The 15,273-nt window shown below is 39.5% G+C and overlaps 1 protein-coding gene across 1 annotated transcript in view; it reads left to right on the top strand.

Annotated features, from left to right (window-relative positions):
* Positions 1 to 693: 693 nt before the first annotated feature.
* ZFP14 (ZFP14 zinc finger protein) overlaps positions 694 to 15,273 on the top strand; it is a 48,705-nt gene continuing 34,125 nt past the window's right edge. Inside the window, exons 1-3 of the mRNA XM_045833809.1 lie at positions 694 to 933; positions 5,828 to 5,900; positions 9,033 to 9,159. Coding sequence (XP_045689765.1) covers positions 5,892 to 5,900; positions 9,033 to 9,159 — 136 coding nt within the window. The 5' untranslated portion in view covers positions 694 to 933; positions 5,828 to 5,891. The remainder of the gene's footprint in view (positions 934 to 5,827; positions 5,901 to 9,032; positions 9,160 to 15,273) is intronic.

Below are 15,273 nucleotides of genomic sequence, written 5' to 3'. Positions count from 1 at the left end.
TCAAATGGCTTATTTTTTTATTGTTGAGTTTTAAGAGTTCTTTATATACTCTGGATTAAAATTATATAGCTAGGTATTTGCAAATATTTTCTTCTAATCAATGGTTTCTCTTTTCATTCTCTTAACCGTGTTTTTTACACGGGGAAAATTTTTAAGTTTTAGTGAAGTTTAGCATTTTTTTTAAACAGACCGTTCTTTTGGTATTGTATCTAAACAAACCCCAAGTCACACAGATTTTCTCTAGAAGTTTTGTATTTTTGTGTTATATATCTAGGGCTAATTTTGGATTAAGGTGTAACGTCTGTGTGCCTAACACAAATCACGTGTTAGCTTCCTGCTGGAGCCAAGACTACTTTCTCAACCTTGGTAGGGCTTTCTTCAGAGACTAACACAATCAATCCTGAGTTTGCTGACAGTACCGAATATTGTCCCGGACTGCCTTGAAGCCCCTCCCTACCAGTCCGTCTGCTTGTGCTCGCGCTAGGCCCCGCCTTTGCTTACTCCCGGCAGCCCTTTGGGGGCGGAGACCATGCTCTCCCTACCAGAGACTACATTTCCCACAGGCCTCTTGCACGTAGTTGTCTATGGGCTTCCCTGCTTGTGTCTCCCACGGAGCTGATTTGGTCGTGGACGTGGAGGAAAAGAACTCTGGGGCGGCGTGGGGGGCGGCGTGGGGGGCGGCGTGGGGGGCGGCGGGCCTTCGCACATTTGTGAACCGTGTTGCAGTCATTATGGAGTTTGTGATGGTAACTGGGCCCTGGGAGTCCTGATGCGTCCTCTGCCCTTTCGCGTAAGGACCGCACAGATCCAGTGGCCCAGAATGGCTCTGTGATAAATGTATGAACCCCAGAGTGAAGGCCGCCTTCAAAAAGATGCAGTCCTGAGATCAACGCAGATCGCAGAACCATAGCTTAAGTAGGGCTTCCTCCCAAGGTAAGTGCCTTGAGCTCAGAGTCGGAGTCCAGCCCTGGTCTTTGCTCTCTGGCCTTTATGATACTACGAAGTGTCGGCCTTACCCCAGGCTCCCAGATTTCCATCGGCTTAAATGTGTGGTGGATGTTGGGAGCAAATGTAGGAGCGAGGCTGCTAGCCCGCCGGGCTGAGCTCCAGGAAAGGCACATTGTCTCTAGATTCCCGCTTCCTTCCCCAAACGTGCTGATTTTTAGTAAAAGAGAGAGAAAGAATATATATCATATATATAACATATATAATCTATCGATATAAGTCAGTAGATACATATTCATCTTGAGATGAGTTTCGGTTTTCCCTTTGTTCCATGAAATGTAATTTTTATTTTTCCAGACATGGGAATATTTGCTTTTATGAAAAGGGAAAATCTGGTTGGACTCCAAAGAGAAAAACCAGCCCTGTCATTAATCAGGCTGGGGGAGTAGAGACAGATAAAGCCAGCTGCAAAATTGGGAAACATTGGAAGGGAGAAGGCACCAGGTGTTAGTTAGACTGGTGGTGTTAGACCTGATCTTGGTTCAGCAACCTTGGTACTCTAGTTCTGGCTAAGAAAGAATTCAGAGCCAAGACTCTACTATAAGAGAAAGTTTATTTAGAAAGTCCCAAAGATAGGAGTAGTGAACTGTAGAAGACATGGGCTCTGGAAACAAGTTACAGAAGCAAAAAAGGGGGACCCTTGGGGCTTAGGAGAAAGAGTCAAGGAAAACATGGCTGGGGGTTAAAGGGAAAGGCTCAAGGGTGCTCCATAGAGTAAGCCAAGGGCCCTCTATCTTGAGGGTATTCATATGGAGGTCTTAGGGGAGGGTCCTCATAGAACATTTACCAGATTTCTCTGTGTCCTTTCAAGGTCATGGTCTCTACTGATTGGTCCATGCCATGGCAGGGGTCATCAGTCAATATGTCAGCCATAGTGTTGATTGTCTGTTTTTTTCTTTTTTTTTGCTTTTTGTGGTCCTGGAGCTGAAACACACCTCAAGCCTAGGTGTATTTGATACAGGTCAGAGCCTCATTGTCCTGGGGGCTTAATGCTTAAGGGCTATTTTCTAGCCCCCTTCTTGGTTCCCCCTCTAAGGGAGTCTAAACTGAATGCCAAGGAAGGGAAAAGTCAGGAAAGGGTCCAAAACACCTGACTGGTGATATGAAAGGAAAAGGGGTGTAAACCAAATGACAAGTGATATTCTGGGGGATGAGAGGTTATCCTGTGGGCAAGGTCCTTGTTTTCTCAGTTTCCCTGTTGTTAGGTACCTGGGGCTTTTGCAGTGGTGACCTTTTGTACCTGGCTCGTCCTTGCTCTGCTCATGTCTATCTAACTGCCGACCACATACTCAAGTCTTGCAGCAACTGTAAAATGCCATAATGACTTTCTCTCTGAGAGATTACAGCTTTCTTTTCAGTTTGCTATTTTTATTTTATTACTGGAGATACTCAATTGCTAAACTACTCTTGTTTTATTATAGCATTCAACTTCCAATTAATCCCTACTGCTACTCTCTCCTCAGACATAGCAAACATTCCAGAAATATTCCCCTCTTCCTCAGAATCCTTCAGTTGGTACTCAGTCCTTTATAAGAGAGTGTCTCCTTCTCTCTCTCCCCTCCATCACATTCCAATAGTTTCTGTGGAATTTCCTCCCTGTCTTGAGTAAATAAGTCTGCCTATATAGGATTGTTCCATGTAGTCCAGGGGTGTCCAATCTTCTGACATCTCTGGGCCACACTGGAAAAAGAATTGTCTTGGTCCATGCATTAAATACATTGTGACATGTAATCACACACACACAAAATCTCATAACGTTGTAAGTAAATTTATGATTTTGTGTTGGACTGCATTTACAGCCATCCCTTAAATTGTAGTGTTTAGCTGGTAAGGCTTTACACCTGAAACATCTATGGACTTGAATCTTTGCCCCTCCTACTCAAGTAGGTATTCACATGAACATTTGGCAGTCATTTAATTTCTCCTGTGAGCTGCTGCTTTCTAGACCCTTGAATGGTCTGCAAGCAAGGCTAACTGCAGAGCTTTACTGTGTAGGCTGTGATTTGTTGAGATTAGTTTAGTTGGACTCATACTAGGTGGCTTTTGATCTTCCCCACTGCCCTGAGGTCAAAGCAGGAGAAGATGTGATCAGTGACAGGTAGGGTTTTTAATGAAGGTCTGTGTTAACAAGGGAGGGGTCATTAGTAGAAGAGAAGCAAAGACATTAGTAGAAATTTGAGAAGAGGTTTGAAGTTTTTGACACCACGAGTTTGTTTCAGGCTACATATTTATGTGGTTTTAAGAGAAGCAGTTTAGTTTAGTCTCAACAGTTTGGGCTATGGAACTAAATTATCAGGGTTCTAATCCTAAACCTGTCACTTAGAAATGGGTGACCTTCGGGCAATTTATTTCATCTCTTGGTGCCACAGTTCCTTCATCTGTAAGAGGGGGATAATGATAGAGCCTACTATATAGGATTGCTATGAATAAATGAAGGAACATGTGTAAAGTTCTCAGGTAATGCTTGAGACATATAAGTGCTCAGTAGATTTAGTTACTACTATTATGTTGTAATTCCATATTTTTTCTTCTCACCTAAACCCAAATCCAAAAATTGTGTGGATTTTGGCACATTTACTTCATCCATTCACATACCCCACCTTTTGTAAACTCTTGTTAATCAGGAGGAATTGCCTATCAACACAAGGCTTTGAAACTTAATAGTTAGCATTGTAAGTGCAGGGCTAAGAAGCTCATTTTTTATGGAAAAAAACAAGAGAATTGTCTTTAATAGTTATAGGAAGAAGAGTATATAGGATTCTTCATATATAGCTTCCCTTTATTAAGTTTTTATTTGCTACTTTTAAGTGCTTTATATGTATATTTAATCCACATAACAACCCTTTGATATAGAACTGTAATTATTACCATTTTACATAGGAAGAAACTAAGGCTGAAAAATTAAGTAACACATCAAAGATCACACAGTTAATAACTATCAGAGCTGAGATTTATATCCTGGAATTCTGACAGCAAAGCCTATATTAGTAATTGCAACAGTATATCAAGTCTTATCATTATGTATACTTAAAAATTCTTCCTGTTTTAGTTATCATTATGATGGAAGATATATTAATCTGATGTCAGCAAGCACTGTCGAGCTATGTCCAGATTATGCTGAGGTTACAAAGTTTCTGCGGAGGGAAATGGATTTTATACAGTAAGATTTATGCCTTAAATTTTTAATTATAGTGATATTCTATGGCAAATTAGTAGACTAGTAGGACAAGAAGATTCAGCATCTATTGTAGGGCTTCATAGGTATCTTAGGCCAAAGGATTGGGTCAGAAGCAAAATAAGCTCATTTGTTAGGAAGATGTGAAAGGAGACAACCATGAGACTGCAATCAGTACTTAAAAAAACATCAGTCTAGGTCTTTTGCCATTCTTTTTAGATAGTATTCCAACATACATGAGCAAACTAAATCATATAGTTGGTTCATGAATTGGAAGCTGAAGTTAAAAAGTCACTCAGGAAAAATAGCTGTTTTTAGAGAGTGCTAAGCTCTTTTCTTAGTTTAACAGAAGATGGGAAGAAAACCTTGAACTGGGAAAGTCTTGTTTGGTTTGGAGTATTTGTGTAGTTTAGCTCATACTATATTTAATATGGTGATGAGTATCACTGGCTGTGACTGTAAATATTTTAACTGCTCCTTTTAGGCATATGTGTGATTTTTTTTCTGTCAGAATAGTTTAATGCCACATGTGTTTTTTTTTAATATAGTACCTTCACCCATTTCATCAAACCTGTGTCAACATAATCACTTTTGAAAATCTTTTGCATGATTTTCAGTTGTTTAACCATTTCTCCAATTATATTTGTTTCAACTTTTATTCATCATAAACCATATCTGTTAGCATACTTCTGCAAATATCTTTATCAATTCAGTCGCTGTAAAAGACTCTTTTGGTTGCTTTAATACATATCACCTTACTTAGTAGTGAATAGTATCTTTTGAAAGGTTATTTCTGTTTTATAGTTAATTGCCCTTGCATAGGTTTCTCTCAGTAAATTGGAAATCCTAGTCTTCAGAGGCAAAAATTAAAGTTGAAAGATGGCTTTTTAGTTAGAGAAATGTGGATTCAAAACAAAACAAAACTCTGGCATCTAAGAACTGAATTTGAAGAAATTATTTGAGCCCTGAGCATCAGTTTCCTGTTGAATGGAGAGAAGAACTACATTGCAGAACAGTGCTGAGGATCAATGAGTAGTGTGTATAATGCCTTCATCAAATCAAAGTTCTCAATGTCTGTTAGTTTTTGACTAACTGCAGTTGTCATAATGACAAAGGATGTCAGGGTATGAGAAGTCCTGACTGGGAAACAGAGTAGCGAGTTGCCCTGGCTGGACAAACGCAGCTTTACAGTGGCGGGAGCTTCTGGGCTCAATCAGTGTGGTTTTTAGTCTTTATTTAGTAAGTTAAGGCAGAATCCTGGGACTCAAAGGAGGTTCTTTTTGATTAATATGGGCCTTTTGTGGCCCGGAGAAGCTATGCTAGAGGGAGAAGGAACTGCTCAGGACACATCTGAATAATCTCATGTTGGGACCACATTGCCAGATGGGGAACTAGTCAGAAATCATGCAGAAATTTCTGTTGTTCTACACCAAGTTCAGTATTGTTCATCGGGTTTCTTCAGGGTTTGGATTTCTTCATGTTCTCTAAATTTTTCTCCAGTTTGTGTGGATATGAAATCAGTGTGGGTGTAGTGGTATGGAATAGTTTGAAAGCAGGAGTGGCAGGAAAAAAAAGCTCATATTAACATAAGTAATTTGGGGGGCTCTGAGGCACATCTGGTTTCATGTCTTCTTTCTCTTTTTCCAGATTTGTCTTATCTGGACTTTGCAGTTCTCTAACAGGAATCTTGAGGACTGACCAGTTTGAAACCATGGCCCATGTAAGTTGACGCTTCTTTCTCTCTTTTTAGATATTTAGATATTGCCAATTACTAGGTCATGCATACACACTAATTTCTTATTCTGAAATTTCCTTTGTAACAGAACTTCATCCAAGAACCTGCACTAGTTTCCTTCCTGTGAGTGTTGGGGACAAATAACCCAGTATCCTCTCCATGCACTCTTCTCCTCCCCCCCCATTTATGTAGGCCATCTCCTATCTGCAGAATCTGTCAAGAACTATGAGGGTACAAAAGCTTGATAAAAATTCAGACATTTTGTGCAGAATATTCCCCCTATTAACACTTTCCAACTGAACAAGCTGTTGGTTGTAGTACTTAAACTTCAGAGAAAGTATATTTCTCTGAGTACAATGATTTTTAGTCTAGTTTTATGTAGGAAAAATTTATATTCCCAACACACAATTTGACATTTTAAAAAAGTTTTGAACTTTTTATTGATAATGTACATAGAGAAAAATGCACAAGTTGTAAGTGTATAGCTAAATGAACTTTTAAAAATTGAGTACATTTATATCTCCAGCCTTCAGGTCAAGAAAGAGACTATTTCTAGCACTTCAGATGTCCCCCTTTTAGGTACTCCATACCTACCCAATCCAAATGTAACCTCTATCTTGATGTAAAATATAAATTAATTTTGCCCATTTTTAAAACTTTATATATATGAAATTGTGTAGGTCAATGCAACATTTTTAAACAAAAAGCAATGTGCAGCAAGTCTCGTTTTATTCCAAATACAATTTATGAACTATCAGAACCATCTGCAGATGTTTTGAAATGCATGCAAGTATTATTAAAGGGGATGTGTATATCTGGTGCTGCTGATTAATAAAGAAGATATCAGAGCATCATAATATGAATCATTTCTGCCATAATGTTTGTTAGAAATGCATTTTAATAGTGTACTTCACATGTAGCTCTTGTTTTTGCCTAGTATAAAATGAGTTCCTAAAAATTTGGAAGAATTGTCAAGAAAACTATGGAGAAAAAAAATCAGCTAAGAAAAATGAGTTCCATAAAAAGAGACAATGAAAATACTAAAGCCAAAGTACCCCTGCACTGACCCTTATGTATCATATATAATTCTATACTGAGGGGATATAGGAAAGTAGGTGAGGGGTTGAAATTGATGTGTAATGCAATCCAATTATTTTATTTAAAGTGATGGGAAAATAGGTACCTAGTCAATAATGTAGTGTTAAAATGGATTATTGATATTAAGCAGGAGATCTCAGTTTTGAACTTTCCTTGAAGATCTGTGTTTTGATGAAAGAGAATTTGATCCTATTTGACTCCTATAGGGAAAACTCCAAACTTCTCCACAGACCTCAGTCTCCTCAGCACATAAAATGAGGTTTGTATTGGCTGGTCTCAGTCTCTGCATGTGTTGAGATCTAATGGTATATGAGGCTTTTATGATTGTACTGCCTTGATATCTTAATCAAGTCTCCAAAGGCCTAACCATGAGTTCTGATCTCACAAGCTATATCTGCCATCCAGCAGAAAAAACTCCCTGCCTGGCTAGTTCCCATATCAGTCCCATCAGCATCCCTCCTAGTCCTTAATGTATGAGTTTTACTTCCCTGCCAGCCTGCAGAATTATTCAGACCAACTCATCACATCTTTCTGCGGTAACCAAGGAACACCTCACCCTCTTTTTACTACCTCTCATAGACCTTGTTTAGTCACTTTATTCCTGAATATAACCCCTGTGTGGTCCTACATGACATTTGGTGTCCTCCTCCCCTGGGCTGTGAGTCTGTGACTAAGACACTACTGGCAATCCCATCTCTCTGATGTCAGGTATTCAGCCAACTCATGCTATCTGGGGCAAAGGATTCCCCTCTTTTCCAGTGGATGAATAGGAGTGATCAGAACAGTACTGCAAATAGAAAGCTCAAGGATCATTGAGTAGTTTTATGGAATGTGCTGGTCTAGAGCAGAGTTTCTCAACCTTGGAACTATTCATATTCTGAGCGAGAGAATCTTTTATTCTAGGGAAGTGTCCTCTGCATTATAGGATATCTAAAGTTATCCCTGTCCTCTACCAATTAGATGCCTGTAACACTTACACCTCCTCCCCTAGTTTGTGAATCAAAATTTTCTCCAGACATGGCCAGGTATCTTCTGGGTAGTAAAATCACTCCTCATAGAAAACCACTGGTCCAGAGTGATATCTTCACAATTCAGTATCCTGTAACTCAGTAATGAGGAAAGGTGGTCAGTTAGCAGCAATGGATGGTAAGGAATAAAAAGTTACCTAGTTGCATAAATAAATATTAGATAATATAGACTATGATACTTGAGGAAGACTTTTGAAATTGTGTTGAATTAAAACATCTAAACAGAAAAAAGATTGAATTTCATATATTTAAAATGTAGACTACCATGTACCAAATTTTTAAAGTTTACTAAAAAATTGGTCATAACAGGGAAAGTGATTATATATAGTTTGACTTATGATGAACTCGAGTCTGTGTTCTTAGAGATTTTTTTTAAGATTTTATTTATTTATTTTTAGAGAGGGAAGGGAAGGAGAAAGAGAGAGAGAGAAACAAACATCAATGTGCGGTTGCTGGGGGCCATGGCCTGCAACCTAGGCATGTGCCCTGACTGGGAATCGAACCTGTGATGCCTGGTTCGCAGCCTGCGCTCAATCCACTGAGCTACGCCAGCCAGGGCTGAGATTTTCTAATATATTCAGGAGAAATTGTTATCAATATTCTTCATGATTATTCATAGAAAAAGAAGGTAGAAGGCCTCATATTTCTTTAGAATTTGTGGTAGAGATATAGCTTACAGAAGGCTGTGTGCACTGTTTCATTTTGTTGGGACTTTTGAGGGTTATTTTATTCATTTCCAGGTATATGTGGTTAAAATTTAATCTTATCAATAGCCACAGGATTATTCAAGAGATGTAGTACTCTGCTTGAGGGCTACTAATTTTCTATCTCCTATGCATGTCATAAAATTTCACCCCTGCCATATTTGCTGCTTGTGGCTAGTTCTCTGCAGTGAAATCCTTGATATCATACCTTTCCATTTAAAAAAAGATTTTATTTATTTTCACAAATAATACATGAGGGTTTTTTGTGTGTGTGTGTTTTTTTTAAGGATTCAGTGACATTTGGGGATGTAGCCATAGACTTCTCACAGGAAGAATGGGAATTTCTGGACGCAGCTCAGAGGGACTTATATAGGAATGTAATGTGGGAGAATTATAGCAACTTTATTTCACTAGGTAAGTTTATTTATTCCAAATTATACTGGCATTCTCTACTGTCAATTTCCAGACTGTGCTTTGAGAAACTATATAAATTCTGTCTCTCTATTCCAAAGGAATGGTGCAAGCTTTATTAGGTTGGAAATAGGTCCCTCCATTTAATATTTTATCACTCCCATCATGCTAGGTCCTTCAGATTTTTTCAGGTTTTGTACTCTACTTGTTTCTTTAATATCCAAGGGGATATATTTTAATTCTGGATTGCTAGAAACCAGATTTCACATTATATTTGAGCTCAAAATTAATATAGATGCTTAACACTTATTTTTTAAAAAGATTTTAATTATTTTTAGAGAGTGGAAAGGGAGGGGGAAAGAGAGGTAGAAACATTGATGTGCAAGAAAAATGTCAACTGGCTACCTCTTGCATGCCCCCAGCTGGCAACCCAGGTATGTGCCCAGACAGGGAATCAAAACCAGAGATCTTTCGATTCACAGGCTGATGCTCAGTCCACTGAGCCACGCAATCAGGGCTAACAGTCATTTCTAATCCACCTGTATGGAGAATTCCTAGAGAAAGGGGTTCTGAATCGCTCTAAAAATCAGAGCCTATTGAACTTTTATAATATGAGATGGATCCACAAAGTTCATTTAATGCTCAGTTAAATATTTATATGCATTGTGTTTCTTATAACAGACACTTAATTCTACCTACTTTGTAGTTGAAAGTTAAAAATCTAAGGACTTTTCCTTGTAACATTGAATGAGTATTCTAAAAAGGATATGAGAATGTCATAGGAATCCTCTTATTATTCTCTTATCAAAATTGTATTAATAAAAGTTAATACCTAGTACACATATATTATATGTATATGTACATATGTAACTAGTCTAAGCATTGTATATCATTAATTAATTCTCCCAACTCTATGAGGAATATACTATTTTTATCTTCATTTCTGATGATAAAACTTAGGCACGAAGGTAACACAGCAACAAAAGTAGTATGTGAACCCAGGCAGTCTGAATCCAGATTTTGTTACTAAACCATTACACAAGACTGCCACTCAACAGCTTGTGTGAGTTTAAATCATGTTAGGCCTGTTCTTAATGATCTGGTGTGTATTCTTGTGGTTCTGAGGTTATCTTAATGTATTCTTCAACATTTTTCATTTCTTTGCTCTTAGACTTGATAAAATACCATTTTGGTCTAGAGTTAATTATAAACTTAACCAAATCTGAATCTAAGGACTTTTGGGCTCATAATTTCATGTCATACTTATCTGTTAAGCAGGACTCTTCATTTCTAATCTAGATGTGATTACATTATTGGATGAAGGAAAGGAGCCAGGAAGGGTTGTGAGGGAAAGGACAAGAAGACACTACCTTGATGAGTGAGGCTTAGCAGGCATGGGGAAGTCATTACTTCAGGTAATAGCCAAGCAGGTTAGGCTAAAGGCATAACCTTTCATTGTTTTTGTGGATTTCTCCATGACTTGTAGAGGAAAAGCCTGAGTCCTAAGAACCAAATTAAAATCTTTTAAGCCTACACTAACAAAGAAACTTTGTTACACCTCTTTTTCATGTCTCTCATATTTCTCTCCCATTTCAAAGAGAAGAACTATTCTTAGTAGAAGAAAAAATAATAAATATAAAAGCTGAAATCAATAAAATAAAAAAAGAAGTAAAGAAAATTAATAAAGCCAAAGTTAATTTCTTGAAAAGATCAGCAAAGTTGTTAAACAGTGAGCATGACTAATCAAGAGGAAAAGACAACATAAATTACTGTCAGGAATGGAAGAGAGGTTTTCAGTTCAAATCCTATAGCCATTAAAAGAATAATAAGAGAATATCATGAATAACTTTCTGCTAGTGACTTTGACAGATTTAAATTGAAAAATTCAATGAAGTTGAAAAATACAACTTGCTAGAACTGACACAAGATAAAAAGAACACATAGAAAACCTTTATATTTGTTAAAGTAATTGAATTAATTTTATTCCCACATAGTCCTTTGTGGAAATATTTCCACAAAGAAAATGCCAGGCTCTGACAGTTTCACTGGTGAATTATATTAAATATTTAAGAAATTAAAGCAGTATTACACAGAGTTCTGTAGAAAGGAAAGAGCAACTTCCAACTCATTTTATGAGACCACATAACTCTTATACAAAGATTTTACCAAAAAACAAAAATCACAAACCCATATCCTTTATGAACATAGTTATAAAAATTTTAACAAGAGACTTACGGCCAAGATGGAGGTGTAGGTAGACACACTGTGCCTCCTGACACAACCAAAATAAGGACAACAGCAATTTAGAAATAAAGTAACAACCAGAACTGACAGAAAATTGAACTGTATGGAAGTCTGACAACCAAGGAGTTAAAATAGACACATTCATCCAGACTGGTAGGCTGGGTAGAGTTGGATGGCCAGGCAGAGGAAGGTTGTGGCACTGGGCACGCAAGGCACCCTAGGCATGCAAAATGGCAGCAGGCAGACCCTGGGCGTGCAGGTGGTGGCTGGCAGACTCCAGGTGCCAGTTGACAAGGGGCAGACCCAGTGAGGTGGCGACTGTGAAGTGAGGCACTGTATACCAGGTGGCTGGCTGAGCAGGCAGTCCCACATTTGAGCGCAGATAAACCAGGTGAAACTGGAGAGTGAGATAGACCACGCAGCCCAGAGTTCCAGTGCCAGGAAATAAGGCCTCAAAACACCCATTGAAAACACCTGTGGGGTTGAGGTGCCGGGAGAAACTCCCAGCCTCACAGAGAGTTCATTGGAGAGACCCACAGGGTCCTGGAAAATACACAGGCCCACCCACACAGGAATCAGCACCAGAAGGGCCCAGTTTGCTTGGGGGAAGTGGTGGACGGGACTGGGATCCAACAGAGAGTGGAGCAGGCCCCATTGTTCCCTCTTGGACCCCGCCACCACATACAGCATCACAACCCAGTGACTGGGGTGCCCTGCCCTGGTGAACACCTAAGGCTTTGCCCCTCATACATAACAGGTGCGTCAAGACAAAAAAAAATTGCCTAAATGGAAGAACAGATCAAAGCTCCACAGCAAATACAACTAAGTAATGAAGAAATAGCAAACCTATCAGATGCACAGTTCAAAGCACTGGTGATCAGGATGCTCACAGAATTGGTTGATTTTGGTTGCAAATTAGATGAAAATATGAAGGCTACAATAAGTGAAATGAAGAAAAATACACAGGGAACCAATTGTGATAGAAAGAAAGCTGGGTTTCACATCAATGGAGTGGACCAGAAGGAAGAAAGAAACAACCACACAGAAAAGAATGCAGAAACAAGAATTCAGAAAATGAGGAGAGGCTTAGGCACCTCCAGGACATCTTTAAATGTTCCAACATCTGAATTAGAGGGGTACCAGAAGGGGAAAAGGAAGAGCAACAAGTGGAAAACTTATTTGAACAAATAGTAGAGGAGAACTTCTCCAATCTGGCAAAGGAAATAGACTTTCAGGAATTTACCACTCTCCTAATTTATTTGTTCAACATTTTTTTTGTTTTCTCTCCTGCCTTTTTTTGGATTAATCAAATATTTTTATTTCAGCTTCTGTCTTTTTAGAATGTAGTTATACATACTTTTATTTTTCTTCTTGTGGTTGCCCAAAGGGATTAACATATGCATTCTTTACTTACTACATTGTCCTTAAACTAGTTCCTTTATACCTTTCCTAATATTATAGCAGTCTTTTTTTTTAAAGAATTTATTTATTTATTTTTAGACAGAGGAGAAGGGAAGGAAAAAGAGAGGGAGAGAAACATCAATGCGTGGTTCTCTCTCCCTGGCCCCCCATCCCCAGCCTGGGGACTTGGCATGTGCTCTGACTAGAAATCCAACTGGCAACCTTTTGGCTCACAGGCCTGCGCTCAATCCACTGAGCTATACCAGCCAGGGCTGTAGCAGTCTTAAAAACATTTTGGACTTCTGGCCAAGATGAAGGCATACGTGGATGCACTGTGCCTCGTTGCACAACCAAGATAGGTACAGAAACAATTTAGAAACAGAATAACAACCAGAACTAACAGAAAATTGATCTGAATGGAAGTCGGACAACCAAGAAGTTGAAATAGACCCGTTCATCCAGACCTGTAGAAGGGGCGGAGTCAGGCAACCGGTGCGGGTCCTGGCACAGAGAGCAGAGAGCGTTGGGACCAGGCATGTAAGGCATCCAAGGGGGAGAAAGGCATCCAGGGTGTGCAAGACCACAGAGGGTGGACCCTGAGTGCGCAAGCGGCAGCTGGCAGATCCCATCCAAGGGGTGGCAACTGGCAGACCCAGTGAGGCAGTGATTGTGAAGCAAGGTACTGCGTGCAACCCAGGATCCCAGCGCTGGTAAATAGAGCCTTGGGGCACTGATTGAGGACACCTGTGAGGGTTGAGGTGCACAGAGAGACACCCAGCCTCATAGGAGAGGTCCTCGGAGGGTCCTATGGGGTGCACAAGCCCACCCACACGGGAATTAGCAAAAGAGAGGCCCAGTTTGCTCGGGGGGGAAGCAGCAGAAGGGACTGAGGTCTCATGAAGAACGGAGCAAGCGCCATTGTTCCCTTGGCCCCGCCCCCACATACAGCGTCACAACCCAGGGACTGGGGTTCCCCACCTTGGTGAACACCTAAGACTCCACCCCTCACTGTAACAGGCATGGGCAGACCAAAGGGGGAAAAGAAAAGAGAGAGAGATGGCTCAAACAGAAGACCAAATGAAAGCCCCAGAACACATCCTTTTAAGGGACCGACAGATAGACAAACTGTCAGATGTACAGTTCAAAACACTGGTAATCAGGAAGCTCACAGAATTGGTTGATTTTGGTTGCAAATTAGATGAAAAAATGAAGGCTACAATAAGTGAAATGAAGAAAAATACACAGGGAACCAATAGTGATGGAAAGAAAGCTGGGTCTCACATCAATGGAGTGGGCCAGAAGGAAGAAAGAAACAACCACACAGAAAAGAATGAACAAATAAGAATTCAAAAAAATGAGGAGAGGCTTAGGAACCTCCAGGACATCTTTAAATGTTCCAACATCTGAATTAGAGGGGTACCAGAAGGAGAAGAGGAAGAGCAACAAGTGGAAAACTTATTTGAACAAATAGTAGAGGAGAACTTCCCCATTCTGGCAAAGGAAATAGGCTTCCAGGAAGTCCAGGAAGCTCAGAGGGTCCCAAAGAAGTTGGACCCAAGACGGAACACACTAAGGCACATCAGAATTACATTAGTCAAGGTGCAAATGAAGGAGAGAATCCAAGAAGCAGCATGAGATAAGGAGACAGTAACCTACAAAGGAGTTCCCATCAGACTGTCAGCTGATTTCTCAAAAGAGACCTTACGGGCAAGAAGGGGCTGGAAAGAGGTATTCCAAGTCATGAAAGGCAAGGACCTACATCTAAGATTGCTCTGTCCAGCAAAGCTATCATTTAGAATGGAAGGACAGATCAAGTGCTTCTCAGATAAGGTCAAGTTAAAGGAGTTCATCATCACCAAACCTTTATTTTATGAAATGTTAAAGGGACTTATCTAAGAAAAAGAAGATAAAAATACATGTATAGTAGAAGGACAGCAAACTCACAATTATTAATAACCACACCTGAAACAAAACCAAGAGAAACTAAGCAAACAACTAGAACAGGAGCAGAACCATAGAAATGGAGATCACATGGAGGGGTAGCAACAGGGGAGTGGGAGGAGGAGAGGGTGGGGAAAGGTATGGAGAATAAGTAGCATAGATGGTAGGTGGAAAATAGGGCAGGAATAGTATGGGAAGTGTAGAAGCTAAAGAACTTATGACATATGGACATGAATTAAAAGGGGGGAATGTGGGTGGGAGAGGGTGTGCAGGGTGGAGGGGAGTGAAGGAGGAATGGGACAACTGTAATAGCATAATCAATAAAATATATTAAAAAAACATTTTAATTCCTTTTATGCGTCACCCCCTTTTTGGGCTGTCATCGTGTATCTTAATTCTATATACATTTTAATTCCCCCATAGCATTAATTTACATTAATTGTCAATACTTATTTAAAATGGCCTGTTTATTTTACCTTTGCTCCTTATTCTTTTCTGTATTGCAATGCTTCTATGTAGAATGATTTTCTC

The sequence above is a fragment of the Phyllostomus hastatus genome, unplaced genomic scaffold (genome assembly GCF_019186645.2).
Source record: "Phyllostomus hastatus isolate PE091 unplaced genomic scaffold, TTU_PhHast_1.1 phas_contig_194, whole genome shotgun sequence".
Taxonomy (NCBI): domain Eukaryota; kingdom Metazoa; phylum Chordata; class Mammalia; order Chiroptera; family Phyllostomidae; genus Phyllostomus; species Phyllostomus hastatus.
This window is presented reverse-complemented; position numbering and strand designations above follow the sequence as displayed.